A 22,160-nucleotide genomic window follows, 5' to 3' on the forward strand; every position below is an offset into this window, starting at 1 on the left:
ACAATAGTTTTTCAGTATAGCATTATAGTTTATTGGGTGGTTCTGAGAAAAGCAAAGCACAAACCAGTCATTAATTATCTTGGTGTGTAGTTCTGTGGTTGCATAGAGAGGATGTTGCTGTTTGGTTGAAAGTTCTCTGCGTTGTGCAGAGGTGTGTGTGTCATAGCATAGGTGTGGGGGTGTAGTTGTGTGGTTGCAGTTGATCGGCGTAGTTGTGTATTCTGTGAGTACTTGTGGTTGCAGGGTGGTTATGTGGCGCCCACTACAGATTAAGCTTCAAAATGTCCCAGTGGGCTCAAAAGTGTTGGTAATCACAGTTGCAGTCAAACAATATCTGAAGGGCACCATGTTAACTACTGCTGTGTTGAAGTCATTTCACATGTTATGGCAAGGAGTTGTTCTCCATCATCCTACCTGATATATGTAGTGTTTTCCGCAGCCACCACCCTGTAATTTTGCTGGCTAGAGTTGCTAGACTATGTAGGCTCATTTGAAAGATTGAATGCCTTTATTTGGAATTAACAGCAAACCGTCCAATTATGTTTACCCTCTTCCTGCCCATATAGTATATGGCAAAAAATTATTATTATTTATTTGCACTGTGCAGAAAGGCAATTTAGGAATATTGTGTTGTGCATCACGATTAGATTTTGAAAATTGGTTCTTTTGCTTCTGTCAGTTTTTTTTTCTAAATGCACTTTACAGTTCACACACAATAAATCTTTGCATCAAAGTATCCATCCTCTTTAGTGCATCCTATAGTGTCGCAGCATTTTATAGATGCTTTCAGCTGGCATGCTGAAGCTTGCCTTTTACAATACTAGCTGGGTGAAGTGACGTGCTTTGGCTTCCTGCTGCTTTCATCTTCATATTTGTCACAGGCTGTTTTGGATTTCGACATTTTCTCTGCTTATCTGCTTGTTCTGTTTTAGAGTCGGAACTTGTTATAGCTGAAATTGCTATTTCACTGTTATGCTTCCCATATCCATACATACTGGAATGAGCTCGATGTTGCCATGGTGAAAGAAAATGTGTGATGTAGTCAGGTGTTCCAAGAGCAATCCAGTAAAGCCAATTTGATTGGGATTAAGCCACATTTCATTACAACTTTCTACAAACAACAAATTCAGCAGGTAAAGCTCCAATGATGAGGCTGACTGGATTCTACTGCCAGCTATTCACTTCCTTTTTGTACCCCCCCCCCCGGAAACTCAAAACACAATACAGTGGTACCTCAGAAGTTGAATGGAATCCATTCCGGAAGTCCGTTTGTCTTCCAAAATGTTCGGAAACCAATGCACGGCTTCTGGTTGGCTACAAGAAGCTCCTGCAGCCAATCGGAAGCTGCGTCAGATGTTCAGGTTCCAAAGAACGTTCGCAAACCAGAACACTCACTTCTGGGTTTGCGGCATTCGGGAACCAAAGCGTTCAACTCGCAAGGCATTCACGAACCAAGGTACGGCTGTACCCATCAGAGTACAAAAAGAATTCAAAACAGAGTCAGGATCGTAAACATTTTAACCAATGAGACATCCATACCCAGAAGCTATTCACATCCTTATGAGGTTACTTCAGCAGCAGCGTCAAACCCTGGGGTGTGAGTTGTTTCAGTGATGAATTTTTGGGTCTGAGAGGTATAGTGAGGAGCAGGGGTCAGCAACCTTTTTCAGCCGTGGGCCGGTCCACTGTCCCTCAGACCATGTGGTGGGCTGGACTATTTTTTTTGAGGGGGGGAATTAACAAATTCCTATGCTCCACAAATAACCCAGAGATGCATTTTAAAGAAATGCACACATTCTACTCATGTAAAAACACGCTGATCCCCGGACCGTCCGTGGGCCGGATTGAGAAGGCGATTGGGCCGCATCTGGCCCACGGGCCTGAGGTTGCCTACCCATGGTGAGGAGTGAACCAGAGAAGAGTCAGTACTGATGATAGCTATGTTTTTGACACAGTATGTCCTTGACTTAGAGGAACAGTTAGTTTTGGATTGGAAAATAAATTCATCTCCCTACTCAGTTATGCGGCAGCCCTAAACATGCATATTAGGGAGGAATCTCAGTGAGCACATTGAGGCTTACTTCGGAGTGAGCATGCATTGGAATATGCTGTACTCTCCAGATGCTTTGAACCCCAACTTCCACCAACCTATGCCAGCATGGAGAGCAACATCTGGAGGGTACCAGATTAGGAAAGTCTGTGTTAGAGAATTTGCAGTAAGTCTGAAATTGCAGAATTACACAGGGTTCGGTTTCCTTGGAATGATGGACAGTGGAGACTGCGGTTTCTTTAAGATAGATAGTTTATTTACACTGTGAGACTACGATGGAATGGCTCACAGCATTAACACTCCCAAAGGCCTTTCTTCTCCCAGGCTTGGACTTAAACAGAAATCAAGCATGGCTCTCATTCTCTGCCTGCTTCTAGCCCAGCTAGACACCACTCTACCTATTGTCCTTGCTGCCAGCCAGTGAGGGAGAGGGCCCACCTATTTGCCTTCAGGCATAGAGCAACATCCTTTGTCAGACTAAGGGCCATACTTAGACCCAAGATTCTGGCTTGGCTACTTCAACAAATGAATCCCCCAAACTAACAGCAATATATTTTATTAATACACAAATTTCATAAAAGGGAATGTCTGATCAAATAATGTAAAGTTCAATATTTCCAAATGGAAAATTCAATTCATAGAATCATAGAACTGTAAACAGAGGTGGTTTTAGGGTGGTGGTTCAGCTGCCCTGGGCACCACAACAATGCTGTAGAATGGAGCATGAGAGGTGGTGAGTGTCAAATTTTAGTGTTGCACAAGGTACTGCTGAAATTTGAGAGTCCCAAGTCCACCACTGTTGTAGAGTTGGAAGAGACCCAACGGATAATCCAGTCCAACTCACTGCAATGTAGAAATCGTAGCTAAAGAACCCCTGACAGAGGTTTGCATTAAACAGGAGTTACTTCTTCCTTGTGTTTTGGAAGCAACACAGAATATTTGAGCAAACGGAAAAAAACAGATTTAATGTTACAAAGATCATAAAATGCCTTGGATTCCCAGAGTTAATTTAGTATAGAATCGTTAATAGATTTATAACATTAAAAGCAGATAAATTTACATCTGTGTTAGTTTAGTTGAGTCTACCCAGAAAAAAAACTGGCTTACACCCAACTCCTCTGGCTTTTCATTTTAGGGTTGTGTTGCTATTAAGGGGTCAAACTAGCCATGATATTATTGTACTAATGCAATTAATGTGCATGTTTTCTCTTGTGTAAATTGCAGCCATAAATGCAATGGATGATTTTGTTATGTCAACAGTAACTATGGGGAAGAGAAATTTAACTCTTTCACTCCCGGCCAAAAATCTCCCCTCTGAGGCTGTTATTTGTGGGGATGAGTGTAGGTACTATTGCAAACTCCGCCAATCTCTTCAATTTCTTTAGAAGGAAGAGAGCATTGTCAAGGTCGTCACCTGGAAACACAAATATCAATAAGACTTGACGCTCAGAAGAGAGATGTGGACTTTTCAGAAATACTTAATGCAATACAAGAAAGTAAGTTACTCTGTGGGGCTCAGATTCTTAACATTGTAGAAATGTTAATGGAAACGAATATATACTTGATTAGTTGAAAGGGGGAGGTGGGAAAGGAACAACAGTGCATACAAGTGTGATTCAGAAAAGGTGCCTTAATGAATATCATTGTATTAAGCAGTGGATCAAGTATTCAGCTCTACAGATTTCAGTGTAAAAGGACTTACGAAGAAATTGTCAGTAAATCTTTATTAGCTTTTATTTATTTCTTAGCGGGATCTGCATGGAGATCAGGTAGAAACATTCTTTGGAATATTTATGCACTGCTTTTCAACAAAAGAAAACGGTTCTCAAAGCTCTCACGTAGAAAAGGGTTTCTTCCAAACATGTGTTGGGCTTTCACATGTAGAATTTCCACCCTTCAGCAAAGGTACAGAGTTTCACAATGTGTCTGATTGCCTACAGAGGATCTCACTTGGTGAGCAATAACATGCCTGGAAGCACCTGCCTCTTCCCCCCCCCCACCCCCGCCAACCACATATGAGAACAGATTTGATAATATATCGTGCCAGGAGGAGAGGGCTGCTCCACTGTTGATCAGCTCTTACAGCCAGGGGCTTAATATTGCAAATGAATCATTCAGGTATCACAAATGGGGCATTGACAACAAGTTATTTTCCATGGAAAGTAAATCCTAAATAAATGGGGGGGGGATATGGATGGGCAATGTCGTGTTTATGCTGAGAAGAGCTTGCATGCATGATGAGCAACCAATCTCAATAAACACCAATCTGGGTGCACCTGAGCCTTGAAGAAGGTAGAAGGAATGGTTGTTAACAAGTTGTCTTCTGTGATGAATTGCAGAGGTGAAATTACACACATTTATGATGAAAAAAGGCTCTGAAAACAAATAAAAAGAAGTGCTTCTCAGGATTTCTGACCAGACCATTTGTGCAAAAACTTTTACATTTTTTTGATTTCCCCAGGAAAACTGTGCACATAGAGGGAGGGGTTTTTTATGTTGGGGTGCATGCACTGTTCCATATGCACTGATGCTCATATATTTTTATGAGAAGGCCACCATGCTTACTTACCTAACTATACCACGGTGGGCAACCTGTGGCATCTTGGCTGAATGTGGCCATTAGCCTAATTTCATGAGTGTGCCAAGGAAGGGGTGGCAGAAAGAGAGAGAGAATGGGGGTACTATGCCCCCCACAGTGTGTCTTGAAAGAGAATGCGCACGCAGAAAAATAGTTTCCCAGCCCTGCTATTGCATAGTGTTGTGCACTTTAAGTAGCACTAAAAATAAAACATTATCTTGCCTACTTTTTTCTCAATTGCAAAGAGTTCTCAACTGCGTCTTACTCTCTCTTTTTTCCCCCAAGTGACCCAATTAGATATTTAACCAAACATGAGCAACAAATAGGGAATATTTATAAGAAAAGAGCAAAAAGTGAGCTGGTCTATTGGTTGTTGAAACATGTTGCATTTTTCTATTACGTACTACTAGACATTTAGAAAGCCTGGCATTGCTGTTCAGACTAGTTAGAATTTTGAAACCAAAATATTAGTTCAGAAAGCCATAATTATTTCACTCCAGTTCTCAGGACAGGTTTAAAGGTGTGTTGGTATGTGACAGGCATAGGTATTCCTGGTGTTAATATAGTTTGCCACTGTTTCACAATTCAAAGTTTTTGTGTGTGTTTAGTTTTAACTTTACAGATGTAGTTCCTAAAAGTCTCAGAATATTTCTTATTAGGTGTGATATGTTCCTATTCTATACACATTTCATTTTGATATTGTTCATTTTGATAGATATTTAGAATTTTTTTGATGGTTTAGATTGCTCGTTTTTAAATTGTTTACCTTAGTTTTGTAAGAGGCATTGTCCTTTTACTGTATAATGTTTATAGATAGCTAGTTTACTGTAATCATGTGTTTTTGTTTTGCTTTGTACATGAGCTGCCTTGGAAGGCCCTAAAAGGTGGCATGGAAACATTTTTAATACATTTTGTCTGGAAAGCCAAAATAGATTATTTACCAAAGCAGCTCACATTAATTAAAAGGGAACACACAGTGCTTAAAATAACACTTTGTTTACAAATGAAAAGTCACATAAAGAAGATGCAATGAAGCATTTCACTCCTTTGAAAAAAAATTCTCCATTTTCGTCCTTGGCTTTCCAGGCTTTGTAGTGTGATGGCACACATGGTAATAAGTTCAACAAAGCTGCTGAGAACTAGTCAGTATTCACACTTTTGGAATGGAGTATTTATTAGTTTAGGGACCCAGGTGGTGCTGTTGGTTTAAACCACTGAGCCTAGGGCTTGCTGATCAGAAGGTCAGCGGTTCGAATCCCTGTGACGGGTGAGCTCCCGTTGCTCGGTCCCAGCTCCTGCCAACCTAGCAGTTCGAAAGCACGTCAAAATGCAAGTAGATAAATAGGAACCGCTACAGCGGGAAGGTAAACGGCATTTCCGTGGGCTGCTCTGGTTCGCCAGAAGTGGCTTTGTCATGCTGGCCACATGACCTGGAAGCTATACGCTGGCTCCCTCGGCCAATAATGTGCAACCCCAGAGTCGGTCACGACTGGACCTAATGGTCAGGGGTCCCTTTACCTTTACCTATTTATTAGTTTAGGAATTCCAAGGAACAAGAGGAGTTTATTTATTTGCAGCTGCTCCAAACTGCAAAAACAGATTTTTGTTTTATGTGCACTACTTCCAGATAAGTATGCATAGTATTGAGCAGCAAATTCATATGTGCTCTCCTGCATAGGATTGTAGCCTTTATGTGTTGAAAATAAAAGTGGCATAGCAAGTGCATACCCCTTAAAAAAAAAGGTAGGCACAAAATGCTTACATTTGGGGTCCCTGCTTGTTACTTGGAAACGACATTTTTTCATGCTATGCTTCTTTTTTTTTACATGTATTTGTTTCCCTATTCTTGTATTATCTCACAATATTAACTCTAGCATTTTTAGATGCTGAACAATAAAAATCCTGGCAAGCCAGCAGCCGTTGCATTTCACCCCTTAATCTTGGTGGGAAAACAGATTTCTTTCTAACATGTTATTCTGTTGAACTTTTGGCTGCCATCCTCTCTAGAATGAAAACTAAGCAACGAAAGATCACACGAATGATACCAGAAGACATTTCAAACATTTTCCATGAGTACTTGTGTCCTTGTGAACTCTAGCTCATGTAATACTGTGTCTGTCTATTGTAATGAAAAGGGTTTAGCAATATTCTGCATTCAACTTGAACATTACATTTTCCCAGTAAGCATCATTTGCACGAACCTGTTTAAAATGCAGTCTTACAGAATGTGGCCACCAAAAACCATGCCAAGTCATAAAAACCATAGGCCAGAGTTTTGTCTGTGGATGCAGTGAGTGATGTATCCACACACAGAACATTTGGTGTGGGAACCAACCAGAGTGGTGGCAGCTCTGGACTTAAATGGGATTGGGTCCTGTGCTTTGTAACTTGTTCATAAATGATCTAGAGCAGGCATCCCCAAACTTTGGCCCTCCAGATGTTTTGGACTACAATTCCCATCATCCCCGACCACTGGTCCTGTTAGCTAGGGATCATGGGTGTTGTAGGCCAAAACATCTGGAGGGCCGCAGTTTGGGGATTTCTGATCTAGAGTAAGCAGTGAGGTAGCCAAGTTTGCTGATGATACTAAATTGCTCAAAGCCGTTAAAGCAAAAAGAATAATAGAATTGTAAAGTTGGAAGGGACCCTGAGGATCATCTAGTCCAGCCCCCTGAGACTGTGAAGAGCTTGAAAAGGACCTCTCCAAACTGAGTGGAATGGGTGTTTCCCCATTTTCCCACTCCTACCTGCTGAATTACTTATAGCAGTTCATTCCTAATTAAACATTCTCTTGATCTTCCCAGTGCCTTACTCAGATATTATTAGTATCAAAACAGAATTTAGCATTCTGGTGCATAGAATCAGTGCTGTAGAATAGGTGGCTTAATTACAGCTAATGTCACAGGTGAATTTCCAAAAGAAGTCCACAACATTAAAATAATCCAAGTAGAAGAAAGGAAAAGTATGCCATATCCTTTTAAAGTTATTTTTTCTGAAAAAAAATATATAATCAATTTTTTAAAAAAAAATGTTCTAGTTATTCACTGCTAGTGTATTAGAGTCCGTCCAGTTGAAAGGTTAGCTTTGCTTTCTGTTGAAATTACTGCATCAGGTTGCAAACGGATATGGATTCTGTGCTGCAACCTTTTTAATGTTCCTGGACATTCTCAGAAGATAAGGTGGAGCGAGGAGGAGAAGAGATGTGTTGCCGACTCACTCACTGTGTGTAAGATGTCACACTGTGAGGATAGTCATTGGCAGTCTGATGAATGCTTACCTGACGTTGGTGGATGTATTTTCAGCAGCCGCTGTGAGTTAATCCACAGAGCCTAGGGCTTGCCGATCAGAAGGTCGGCGGTTCGAATCCCCGCGACGGGGTGAGCTCCCATTGCTCGGTCCCAACTCCTGCCAACCTAGCACTTCGAAAGCACGTCAAAGTGCAAGTAGATAAATAGGTACCGCTACAGCGGGAATGTAAACGGCGTTTCCATGTGCTGCTCTGGTTCGCCAGAAGCGGCTTTGACATGCTGGCCGCATGACCTGGAAGCTGTATGCCGGCCAATAATGCGAGATGAGCGCCGCAACCCCAGAGTCGGTCACGACTGGACCTAATGGTCAGGGGTCCCCTTTACCTTTACTTGAATAAAAGGGAACAGATTTGGTAATGGAATTCTTCCTAAAGGTTTGTAGGGAGGGAAAGGGATGTTGTGTGCTTCACATCAGTTTTGTGCTTCTGTGCAGTGCGTCCAAATGCACATATGTAAAAGTTGGATTTATGAGATTATAAAACAGCGATGAGAAGCTTTTGCTGCAACAAGCTGGAACACAGCCTATTTGCTTATTCAAAATGTGTGTGGTAATTGCACTGCTTTTGACTGCATGCAGTTTTCTAATTGTATGTGTGACGTCTGTTGGTCTCCATGTAAACTGAAATACAATGGCATATTTGGAAATTGTAGGAAAATCAGGTAGTTGCATAGCTGTCAAGTTTTCCCTTTTCTCGCGAGGAAGCCTATGCAGCATAAGGGAATTTCCCTTTAAAAAAAAGGGAGAACTTGACAGCTATGTGTGGTTGTTGTTTTAAAAAAACACAATAACAGGGAGCGGGGTGGGGGTGGGGATCTCAGCAGATGCAATAAGTAGGAAGCAAGCTCCCAGTTAGTTGTGGGCTGTATGGTTGCACTTGCCCCATTGCTGGAGATGTACAGTGCTTGTGGCAGTGAAATTCTGAACCTGATTGGCTGTGCTGCTATGAAGGGGCAGAGTCTTTTTTCTGGACTTTCCATGCTGAGGGGAAAAAACAATAAGGGAAGAGTAAGTTCAACGCTTTTCCTGCTGCTGGCTGCCATTTTTATTTCCCCGCAAAGACCTGGAGTGACACTTTGTATATTGTATTGAATATATAATGGGAAACCTATAAATCTTCCAAGTACTGTACTACGTATGACTTTGCTCTGGATTTGTTTTCCCCGGGCTTTTTTCTTTCTTTTTTAAAGGAAAAATCTAAACATACTGAGATTTGACTTTTTATACAGAGCAAACAGGGATTTTTTTTTAATTGTATGATATATTTAGCAAGGCACAAGTGCTAGATGCTATTTGGAGTCATGTTTTGGCATTCTTAAAGCCAGGGCCGTCTTTAGCACATTGGGCGCCCTGGTGCAGGGATCCCTCAGGCACCCCCCCACCCCCACTCTTTTTTTAAAAAAAACCTCTGCACCTCCAGCTCTTCCCCTCCATTTTTAAAAAAGGGAAAGCTCTTACCTTCCCTGGAGGAGCGCACCGTCTCCCCCGAGCCGGAAGGCCTTGGGGTGACGCCTCGGCTGAGCCGAGAGCCACAGGGCCGGGAAGGGAGAGTGCGGCCTGCAGAGAGGCCCGGCGTCCCAGCCCCGCGGAGCCAGCAGGGCAGCGGGGAGAGTCCTAGACTGTGGGAAGGCATCCGAGCCTTCCCACCAACAGGAACGCCAATGAAACGCAGCGCCGGGGTGAGGGATGACCCTGGCGCTGCAGAGCGGAACAGGGTCCTAGTGCCCCTGCTCTGCTCGCTTACCTCCCTGAGCGAAATGGGAGGCCGCCGCGCAGCTCCTCCACTTGCTGGGCCCCCCCTCAGTGCCCCCCTGAGCGCTCAGGCGCCCTGGCGCCCCGCGCCACTGGAGTCAATGGGCGAGCCGGCCCTGCTTAAAGCAGGGCTATGTCTCAGAAAACTTTGATGAATAAATTTGGGTGGAATTCCATCCAGAGGTTACAAATCAACAAGATTCAACTGAGGGCTGGAAACACTTTGTGGATTAAGTGAGGGAGACATGCACACCTGTCGCCACTGCCTTGAAGCTGCTATGGTCATTCAGCACCACCTTTGACCTGTTGGATACATAATATCACTGTTGTAGATTTACTTATTAGCACTATGAAACAGATAATTTGCAACATTCAAATGATTTATGTTGACTTTGATGTCTGAAACATACACAAAGTTGAGATCTTATTTCATATTTGTGGGCAAAGCCAATATTACTTTCAATGTTAATGTATTATTTTTTATTATTGCTTTTTAGTAGCCAAGGATGTCAATATTTTCTTTGATGAATTAGAAGGCATAGCCAGCCCTTCCAAGGACGATGAATCTTTGCTTCACCATGGTAATTTGACCAGTACTTCAGAGGATACTAGCAGATTGGAGGCAGTGGGAGAGGTAAGAAGCTTTATATGTCTAATTTATTTTTGGGGTTTCCGTTGCTGAAATTCAGGTCGTCTCTGATTTTACAAAGGTTCGCTGGGCATATAGTTTAAAATGACTTCGCAGACCCACCCAGTCATAAAGTTAACACTAAAATCAAAGTTAACCATGATTTCATTAATCTGCAGACAATGGAAGGGAGGTTCCAGACATTTGGCACACCTTATTCTTGACTATTTGAAATAAAGCAAGCAGATTTATCTATCTCTTACATCTAACATACATTGTGCAAACATCAATTTTATTCAAATGGACTTGTGGAAAATAATTATAAGTAAATTATGCTCATTTGGCATATATATTTGTCAGCATTTGAGATATGACACTGCTTCCCTTTTCTCCTTTTCTTATCAGGTGTTAGTTAGCTTGTTGGTTTGAGAACTCGTGCGGTATAATGCCCTTAGAAAATTGGACATAGTCTGGGTATACTTAGCCATGAAGCTCACTATGCAATCAGAGGCCAATTACTCTCTCTCTCAGCCTACCTCATAAGATTGTTGTAGAGGAAAGAACTATGCATGCCATTTTTGTGGAAGGCATATTATGAATATTATATTTATTCTATCCTACCTTTCTGTCCTGCACAGTAGGTGGCTAGCAAACAAAATTAAAAACATAACTAATAATTAAAAAGTAATAACATTCAGGTAACATAAAAAATAAATTTAAGTTGATATTTATTCCAAAACCTTGGGTATCTGAATGTCAATGGGTCACATGAGTCTCCTGAGGCAGGGAGTTCCACAGTTGAGTTTTGCAACTGATGGGACCCTGTCCTGCATACCTACCTGCTGAGCTTCTTCCAGTGATGAGATCTGGCAGACTGGTTCATATGGGAGATTCTGATGAGCCGTGATTCATCTAGCTGTATGATGCAAGGTTAATCTGGTAAGTTTAGTGATTATCATGCACATATGTAATAGTTTTATATATCAGACCTTTATATTGAAATCCTTTTGTTTGTGTGAATAGTGTTAAATCAAATACTAATATAAAGAATGGAACCAATGATCTGATTTTTCTTCACAGGGAATACCAGAAAAAAATAAAACCAGTGGACTGTATTTTAGGGATGGAAAATGTCGGATTGACTACCTCTTGGTGTACAGAAAATCCAACCCACAGAATGAGAAAAGAGAAGTTTTTGAAAGAAATATCAGAGCAGAAGGAATTCAAATGGAGAAAGAGGTAAGAAGGATTCCCTAAGGAACATTTTCAGAATTCAAATCTGCTTGTAAACTCTATGCAAACAAGGATATTCCCATGCAATTAATGATTTAACACATTTGATCCATTGCCCTTTTCATTTTTTGTAGTTATTCTAACCAGCTTGGCATGTCAGCTCTAAACATTTCATTTGCCAGACCTGTTGCCACTATTCCTCACTACTGGCCAGGCTTGCTGGGGCTGATGGGACTTGTGATCCAAAACATCTGGAAGAAATCAGGTTGGGGGTGGCTGACTTAGTAGGACACAATGGAGTTGTAAGAAACTTGCAAAGCCTTAAGCACTTTGCACAGGTCATTCTTCATGAACCTGCCACAATACATTTCTCTCTCTATTTGCTTAGCTATATACTTTCCTTCTTAAAGTATATATGACAAACTCGGCATGTAAAAATTACTCCATTGTTTCATACTGTGAACACTCATGAATTCCACTGCTTGCTGCCAAAGAATGTATTTTGATGGTTTTTCTTTAGCTACGCAGCCCATAATTCTAATATACATTTATTGCATAGAATCAAAGGGAAAGTTATAATATTGTTTCTCAGTTTTTACAACCCAGAGTCTTCACTACTGAAATACGCATTGTTAAACAATTCCATTTGAAGACTATTGGAACAGGCTTTTGTGTGTTTAAGTTATAATGAAATAATACACTGCTATGCAGTATTGACTGCAATGATAGAAGAAGGTTTAAAGCATTACTGTTTCTGAAGCTAGGGTGCATTTTTTCTTGCAATAGTCCTTTCTCAAGCTAATGTTCTTCTACTGGGCAACATTTACATCTCAAACAAAACTCCTGACATTTCATTATTCACTTCTTTTCATTTTATTGTCTCACTGATATCCAGCTTTATTTCTCATTCATTCCATTTGATTTGGTGTGTGACTTATTTTGTAGTTCGGCATCACTCAACGTTTCTAAACTTCAGGATGATCAAAATGAGGTTTTGTTGTTTTAATGTGGATTTTAAGCACGGGTGTGGATCTCAGCATAATGCTCTTATTTGTGTGTAGGTAAGTCTGTTGGCTAGAAGAAGAAGAAAAGGGGGATATCCACTGGATAAGAACCTTTGAGCTCTTTTAGGGTGTCAGGTCCTCTTTCTCTAATGCATTAATAGATCTGATTTTTTTAAAAAAATTACTTATTCATTAAATTAGAAATTTGTAGACTGAACTTTTCATTAAAATACAGCAAGGCAGCCTTCAATATACAGAATTGCAGTAACTTTGCTAAGGGCAAAAGTTATAAGAATCAAATCATATTAAAGACAGGCACATGATAATGCCTTCAGAGCTAATGTTAAAAGATGCCCAGGTTCTTTTAACCCAGCAAGGCAGCATTCAATATACAGAATTGCAGTAACTTTGCTAAGGGCAAAAGTTATAAGAATCAAATCATATTAAAGACAGGCACATGATAATGCCTTCAGAGCTAATGTTAAAAGATGCCCAGGTTCAGATAGGTATACTTGTCCAAGTATCCAAACCATTTAGCATAGTACAGTCTTCAAACGTTTTTAATCTGAGACTCACCTTTAACCCAAACATGTGTTTGGATACACATTTCTTGCTCGCTTTCTAAAAAAACCATATATTTATATGTTGGTAATACTGTTGTTATACCCCACCTTAGATCATGCTGTTTCAAAAGCCAAAACCAGCTGTTTGAACTGTGCTGAGAAAAGAGTCTAGTGGAGAATTTCTCAGGCCGCCATGTTCTGTACCAGCACTAGTTTCCTCCTTACTCAGCACTGCTAGAATGTTTTGAGAAAACTCAGCGATGTAGAGGCACTATTGAAGTGCAGGAACTGAACACAGGAGTCCCAAAACTCACACTCCCAAGCAAGAGTCCAAAAAGTTAACCAGCTGTACCAATCCATTTTGCACACATGCAGATACGGTACACACACAGAGTACATAGCAAAACAACCTCTGCATTAGGATGAGCTGGCAGTCATAGAATAGTGCATAGTAAATAGATAGGTACTGCTGTTGCGGGAAGGTAAACAGTGTTTCTGTGCTCTCTGGCACTCATCACGGTCCTCGGTTGCGCCAGAAGCGGTTTAGTTGTGACCTGGAAACTGTCTGCTGGCTCCCTCGGCCTAAAAAGTGAGATGAGCGCCACACTACATAGTCGCCTTTGACTGGACTTAATTATCCCGGGGTCCTTTACCCTTTTACCTTACCATAGTATAGTGTTTGGTCTCATTCTCTACTAGGTGTGGGAAACCTTTAGCACTTTAGATGCTTCTGAACTACAACTTGCATCATCCCTGGCCCTTGACCATGCTTTCTGGAGCTGATGGGAGTTGTTCCGCCACATCTGGAGGGCAGATGCTCTATGCTGCAAACATAGTAAACTTAGAAGTTTTGTTATTGCCTCATTCACTTGCAAGGTATATCCTGGCACTTTGGGAGATGATGGCATGACTCCTGCTCTGGAAAAAAAAGGCCTCAAGCCGCACTGTGATACTTTACTACTACGCTACTGAGAATGCTTCAGGACAGTGCTGGTTCTGCCACAGCCATGCCACTATTTCCCGGGGTAGCTGCTTTGATTATAGCTGGAGTGAATTATTGGGAAAGGAAGTGTTTTTAGCCATATCCTTTTTTCATAATGTTTTGGCTTACAAATAAAAAGATGATTTGCAAAATGTAGCCTGGGGGAAAAGATCAATATGAAATATGACTTAGACAAACTGGGAACAGTCCAGAGAATTAAGTGCATATAAAAGCCTTTTTTTCAGATAGGCACTTACTGATCGGCTTTTGAAAGGTGATCCTATGAGAACCTACATATAGAGTGGTCATTTGTTTAAAACTTTCCAGATAAATGGGCCACAAAATAATGTACAATCTCATTCATGGTTCCATGTGGAAGCATCTTATTAACCCTAAGTAACATTCCGCATACATTTCCATTGAAGTCTATTGAAATTGATCCTTTTCCGTGGAACAGGTGCAGTGAAGTGGCTAAGGAAACTATGACTCAGGGAATCTCTGTTTCAAATCTCACCTGTGCCACAAACTCACTAGAAAAGTCACTCTCGCCTAATATAAGTACAGGTGAAACTCGGAAAATTAGAATATAGGCGAAAAGTGCATTTATTTCAGTAATGCAACTTATTATTATTTATTTTTCTTTTAATTTTTACAAATGCTTTCTTTTGGAAATTCCACAGTAATAAAACAAATAGTTACAATAATACAAAAATAAACATCACTATTACATTTCATTAATTACATTCCATTTATAATTGACCCACCTAAAAACAAATAATTACAATTACAACAAATAAAGGCTTGACATATCTTGCTTTGCATGTCATGCATCTATCTCATAGATTGGTTTCACCTTTTAAGTTGTGTTACTGAAATAAATGCACTTTTCGACAATATTCTAATTTTCCGAGTTTCACCTGTATTTCCGTAATGGAGATAATAATACTGACTTGCCTTTTAGGATTGTTCATACTATAGTTAGTTAAGACATGTGAAGTACTACACATGACAATAAAAGAAGATTGCTGTAAATTGGTGAGTAGGTGGTATATGACACCTGTTAGAATACAGGGAAATTAATAAGGACCACTCATCAAGATGCTGGAAATGCAGAAAGAATTAGAGGATTTATAACACACATGGTGGGAATGAAATATGGCAAAAGAAAAAGAAAGGAAGAAGATTATAATTAAAATATTAGGGTATGAAATTCCTTGTTACACACATAGTTGTTGTTGAACTATTGAAAGGAATCAGTAAGACCACAACATAAAGAATTAATTAATATATGATAACAGCTGCTAGGATTGCATGTGCTAAGAAGAGGAGGCAGCCATGCATACTGTCTGTAACTCATATGAAAAACTGGTATGAAAAACCATGGAAATAGGCTACTTTGGCAAAATTGACTGATTTAAGCAAGGTCAAAGACCAGATTTATTTTTGAATAATTGCATAGATTCTATTCAGTGTGGTAGATGTAGAGAATATGTTTCTAAAATGTGTTATGGCTTTTTGCTCTCTTGAGTTGTTAAAGTGCTGTTTGTTATATAAATTGGTTAAAGGACATTTTATCCCAGTATATACTTGATTTCCCTAATAAGACCCAATGGTTCAACAGAATTTTTAATGTACTTTTGATTTGTATTTTGATTTTTTTCTTCCCCTGTTGTGCTGAAAACTATAATAATGTTTAACCAAAAGAAAAAAGAAAAAGCGAAGTACTTTGAACACTTGAAGGCACTGTGGCAGTGTTAAGTGTTGTTATTATTTTAATTCAGTGAGATTAAAACACACTTAAATGATTTGTGGATTGCAGCCGTTGTTTGTTGAGCAGGATGAATTAGATTACTTGCTATAAATATTGTTCATGCTTCTAACATGGGGAGCTACCTTATACCAAGACAGATAACTGGTCCACCTAGGTCAGGACCATCTGTCTTGACTGGCAGTAGATTTCCAATGGTTTCGGGTAGAAGCCTATTCTAGTTTTGCTCAAAGATACCATGGATAGAATAGAGCCTATAGGGCGTATTACAGATGCATGCCTGTGGCCTGTTCAGCAGAGTTTTTAGCCCACTTGGCATTTTCTTTCTAAACATTGTACTTCTGCTAACCTTGTGTCTTGTGTGCGGATGGTATTCTTTTGGCTAGATAGGGATTAGGCACTCAAAGAATAAATTCGCTATTTGTAGAACTCAGATCGTGCAGATGAATTGCTCAGAGAGAAATTTTACATTGCCAGGACAAATTCTCAGAATGTATTTAAAAGCTAGAAACATAAAAGAGAATTTCACCTTAGCAAGAATAGCAGACAGCAAATACCCTGTGTTTCTCCTAAAATAAGACACCGTCTTATATTTATTTTTCCTCCATAAAACACACCACGGCTTATTTTCAGGGGATGTCTTATTTTTTTATTAAGTATGGTACAGAGAGTTTTGCAACTGCTGCCCTTGCCGGGTCCCGTTGGGTCGGGGCTTGGCGCGCGCTGCTGACCTTGCTGGCTCCTGCTGAGTTGGGGCTCGGCGCGGCGTGCGCTGCTGCTCTTGCCGGGTCCCACTGGGTCGGGGCTCGCCACGGCGCAGAAGCGCCATCCAGACCTGCTCCCACCACTACTGGGTACCGGTACTCCAGTACGGCTTATTTTTGGGGTATGTCTTATATTTTATTGCCTCGAGAAAATCGTGCCATGGCTTATTTTATAGGCACATCTTATTTTGTGAGAAACACGGTAATTTCAAATGGAAATTTATTTCAGCTGAAAAATGAATAGATATGCCTGGAAGGATTTGAACAGTGCATGATTTTTAAATAAATGTAAGATCTGGGATATGTTGCATATTTTGTGCTTATATGTTCCAGCCATTCTTTCCAAAGTCTTTTGAAAATCCATTCTTTTCCACTTAAGCTTTAGGCTTTAAAAAACTGATCAAGTGATGTACAGTTATGACTGCAGCTTACATGCATTTAACATGTGTGATTTCAATTTTGCATGGTTGGTTGAAATCACACAAATTTAATGCACAGAAGACAAGGAGCTTGAAATCTCTTTTGGGGCAGGGTTTTCCTGGTGTGGAGTGAGCTTTTAAGCTCTCAGACTTGCTTACTGGACTCCAGGAAGCTCTCACATGGGCTCTGGGAGGCTCTCGTGATAACTCAGGTGGCCCTGTGAGGTCTCATGAGAGTCTCCCAGAGCCCGGTAAGCAATGCAGAGAGCTTATAAGCTTACGTGGGAAGACCTATTTGGTATGCTGGCCCTGAAAGGTAAGATTGCTCAAGCAAGGGTAGTTCCAAGAGGGTGGTTTGAGTATACACACGTTTTTCCATATACATGCCATTCCCACAACATAACCCCAGTGCAAGATGCAATTCCACCGTATGTGTAAGTGGGGACAGAATTGGATTTTTAAAACAGAGCCTGAGACAGGAAACATCCGAAGAAACATAATTAATTTTGACACAAGAATGTTTTTTTGTCCCAGCCAGTACTAATGTATTGGGATCAAATGCATTGGCTATAAAAACAAAAAACAAAATTCAGGGAAGCAGACCTGAGTGTATTTCTTATGACACAACACACATGGCTTTGTTTTGGGATATTTTACTATCCTGAGATTCATTGGAGTTCATCTTGAAGTAGGATAATGTTCCCCAAAACAATTTGTGTTATGTTTTTCAAGGGTCTGGGTTACCGAGGAGCACAATTTCTCCTCTCATTCTTTGTATTGAGCCATTTCTCATAGTTTCAGTAATATCTTAGCTTTATCTCATGTTAATGTGATGAATGGAAGGAGAAGTTGCAGATGTAACAAGTGCGCATCCATGAGTGATTCCTGAGAACAGTCCACCAAAGGGAAGAGAGAAGCTATAAATAATAGCTAAGGATAATAATAATAATATACCTTTACATACTGTTACACTGAAGAAAATGATTTTGTGAAAAGGTTTGCTCACTTTATTTTGGTACATTAAACCCATTTACTTGCTTTTGTAACAAGCTACTTAATCCTCTTGTTAACCCTACAGAAGCCAAGGCAGTTATGATGATGGTGGTGGTGATGATGATGATAATAGCCCTCCCATCTGGCTGGGTTTCCCCAGCCACTCTGGGTGGCTCCCAACAGAATATTAAACAGAACAAAACTTCAAACATTAAAAACTTCTTCTAAAAGTCAGGTAGTTGTTTATTTCCTTGACATCTGGTGCATAGCTGTCAACCCTCCCTTTTTTTGCAGGAAACTCCCTTATTCCAAGCCACAGCTGTCAGCCTTCCCTTTTTTTGCTGGAAATTCCCTTATTCCAGTGCCGTTTCCTGCTGCTATCCTGGATTGTTAGATATACCGTAGACTGTCCCCAGGACAGGTGAGGCTGCTGCTGATCCCTTATTTTCAAATCCGAAAGTTGACAGCTATGATCTGGTGGGAGGGCATTCAACAGGTGGGCGCCACCACCGAGAAGGCCCTCTGCCTGGTTCCCTGTAACCTCACTTCTCGCAGTGAGGGAACCGTCAAAAGGCCCTCGGCACTGGACCTCAGTGTCCGAGCAGAACGCTGGGGGTGGATGTGTCCCATTTCATTGCACTTCACACACCAGATGGCAGAATTATTGTTAATGTTTTAGCCATAGCATACTTAATGTTGGAAAGAGTGAGTTGATTTTCTGAATCTAAGTTTCGTTTGCAAAGCTGCCTGTTAGAAAAAATATATATTGTAAACTCAGCAAATGTGAAATGGGTCACAGGGAAGGAATAAACACTGAGTGACTGATGCCACTCTTAGCATTTCTTGTGTTGCTTTTCTTACATAATTCTCATATCACTAACTTCTAGTTAGCACCTTTTTTTGCTCACATTGGACACAATTAAAAAACATTTTAGAGAAAGGAGGCAGCCACTAAGAAACTGGCTGAATCATCCTATTTATGTTTTACATACTTCTTCACATTTGTTTAATAACATGCAGCTTGTTGAACTCCTCTACAAAATTCCTTCTGTTCAGATAATGGTGTCTCTGGCATGGACTTCAAAGGGGCAGTGTGATTTCACCCTGCATGTTTAGATATTTTAAACTATTAGATATTCATCCAAATTTGAAAGGCATATCCCTCCGCGTTCTATTTTGGAGTTTTGGTGATAGAGAAGGCAGAAAGCTTGTTCCCAAGAGATGGATGAACACCCCTCTGCTTGCCATTGGGGATTATGAGCATTCCTTGTGCACAATTCAGAGACTTCAAAGGACTTTGCAAGTGCTCCAAAAAAAGAAAGAAAGTAGAAGTTGCAGACAAATCCTCCATCATTATCCTGAGCACATAAACATCTGGCAGGTTAATTCTTTATTGACAAAGCACCAGCTTACAGTAGCTTCAGAGGTGCACTAAACATGCACACGCACACACACACACACACACACTTCTGGTGGCTAGGTAGCTGATACCCCTCCCCAGGCTTGTGCTTCAAGCTGGACTGTTGGAGCAATGGGTGGCCACACCTACACCCAAAATTCAGTACCCTAATCTGAGGATGCAAACGCGAGTAACCTGTGACTTCTCCTTCACTGAAGTTGTTGCAGTGCCTGACTCATCAAGTCCTTCCTGGTCCTGGAGGACAATAGAGTGTCTCTGCATTAGCTCCTGGAGCATCCTCCTTCTAGCCCTTGCCCTGCCTCCTGCACCTCTTCCCCCTTCTCCAATTGCTCAGATTTCTCCCTAACCTCCAGCTCTGCCCCCTGCCTTGTAGGAGGCACAAAACCCCATAAATCGCCAACCCCTTCCCCTGGGTCATCCTCTGGCCCCGCAACCTCTTCCTCCTACTCCTCAGAGCCCTGCCAATCAGTTTTGCACACACCACTGTGACACTGATTCTCCCTTGACTTTAATAGGCATACGTAAAAGGCTATATCTGGTGTGAGTGAGCAACAGCTTATTCAAATGAAGAAACTTGTCAGAAATGAAAGAGATGGTAAAAATGATATGAAAAGGAAAGTCAAGTGGGTCAAATATCTCTAGAATACTTGGTTATTCAAAACCAAAATCATAAAAGCTTAACTAGAATATATACCGTAGGTCAAGAAAGGTATCATCAAGTCCAAGGTTATGCGAGCTTGGTTAAGAAGCAGATTCAGAAAAGTTGTTAGAGGCAACAAGGCTTCTTTCAGAAAGTGGAAGTGTTGACCAAATGAGGATGATGAAAAGGAACACAAACTTTGAGGAAAGCAATGCAACCAGAGGGTATGAACTAAAAGAGTATATTGCTAAAAAACATTTAAAAGCAACAATTTGAAAAATCTTTAAATACATCAGAAGCAGGAAACCAGCTATGGAGGTGATTGGGCTGTTGGGATAGCAAGAATGTTAAAGGTGTTTCAAATCAGGAAAAAGAGATGATACAAAAGCGAAATGAATGACTAATGCTATGTCTCATTTTGCTGTGGAAGATGTAGCCATGCATGACTAAATTGGCTTTTTAGAAAGGGATTCTGAGTAACTTAGGTAAACAGTGGTAAAAAGAAATAAGTCACTCAAGAATTATTAAAAGCTCAAATGTGAAATTGCTGATTGTCCAACAATATGGTCTCCATACTAAAGAGCTGGGAATCAGCCAATGCAATTCCTTTCTCTAAAATGGGATCCTGGGAATTAGAGGCTAGTAAATTGGTGGAAAGCATGTTTAAGCACATAGGAAAAGCCTATACATAAAACATATATAAAAAGAATAAGCATGGTTTCTGCAATGGTAAGTCCGGTCTCACTGACCTTTTAGTGTTATTTCAGAGTGGGAACAAGCATCTGGATGGGAATTATCCAGTAGACATTATATATTTGGACTTTGAAAAAGATTTTGACTAAGTCTCTCACCAAATGGTCCTTGGGAAACTTGGGTGTCTGATCCAGCAGGGCTTTTATCTTCTTACGATTCTAACACTGTGGGAGAAGAAAACAAGAATGAATTGTTATTATACACAATAAGGCACATTCCATGTTATTTCACAGAGCTGTTCTAGTTTGTGTTAAACTGGGGTAGTTAACGATCAGAAATGCAATTGTTAACAAATACAACAATGAAATATTATAAATATACGCAACAATCATACTGTTATGAGTTATGGGGGACAGATCACCCCATAACCTCTATATTCAGTGAAGGGTTATAATTTGTGCAAACTCATTAATTCATTAATTCAGCAAGGGTGGAAATAATACCAGCCAACTTCCTCATGAGGCCAACCTAGCAACGGTTTGCTTGGGGTGTGTGTGTGTGTGAAATGGTAAACCATCAGCAAAACATCAGACTTTTGAGGTAGGGTTACTAAGGTTGGGCTACTGTTGGCCTGATGTAAGCAACAGGGGGGAAATTGCTTTTTGCAATGGGCTTGAGAAGCAGATATTTCCAGGATGAGCTGAACTCTTCCCAGACATTTGTTCTTTAAATACCTTTGAGATTTTCATCTTGTGAAGCGGCAGGTAATCCATGAGGGCTTAACTTTTAGAAGACATCCAAAGATCAGTCACCCCTAGGCAAAGGTTTCTTCTAGTTTGAAATGCAAATCAATTAACAGAGTAAATGTAAGTGGTCCCTTATGGGATTTATCAAAGTCCTTGTTTCAATAACGATATACAAACTAATGAATACCTATTGAGCAGGTGAGGGTTCACTGCCAGCTATCCTTTTCATAGACTGTACCACTTCACAATGACTTGTGGGCAAAAAATGAGGCATTAGAATGCAGTTGTCTGTGATCTTTCGTAAGTTTACCTCAGTCTTCCTGAATCTTCTGAGGAATGCCATTTCTTCCCACCCAACCAAAAGAGGCCATAATGCCACCCTTCAAATGAAGGGCCCCCAAAAGAAAACTCCTTGCTTGGTGCTTAAAAATAAAGATGACACCAGGCATGGCTCCCTGGGCAGAACATCCCACAAGTGGGGTGCCACTACTGACAAAATCAAACCCTGTGGAACCTCACATAGAGTCTCATGGGCTGAGCAGTACTAAGTACCACCCTCTCAAAATGACCACCACAAAGCAGTGCCACATACTTGCAACTCGGATAGCTGTTCCAGAAGAA

The 22,160-nt window shown here is 40.7% G+C and overlaps 1 protein-coding gene across 1 annotated transcript in view; it reads left to right on the forward strand.

Annotated features, from left to right (window-relative positions):
* Positions 1-22,160, forward strand: part of ANO4 (anoctamin 4) — a 124,980-nt gene that overhangs the window by 34,280 nt on the left and 68,540 nt on the right. Inside the window, exons 3-5 of the mRNA XM_060279725.1 lie at positions 3,436-3,546; positions 10,184-10,320; positions 11,395-11,553. Coding sequence (XP_060135708.1) covers positions 3,436-3,546; positions 10,184-10,320; positions 11,395-11,553 — 407 coding nt within the window. The remainder of the gene's footprint in view (positions 1-3,435; positions 3,547-10,183; positions 10,321-11,394; positions 11,554-22,160) is intronic.

This window comes from Zootoca vivipara, chromosome 10, assembly GCF_963506605.1.
Source record: "Zootoca vivipara chromosome 10, rZooViv1.1, whole genome shotgun sequence".
Lineage (NCBI taxonomy): Eukaryota > Metazoa > Chordata > Lepidosauria > Squamata > Lacertidae > Zootoca > Zootoca vivipara.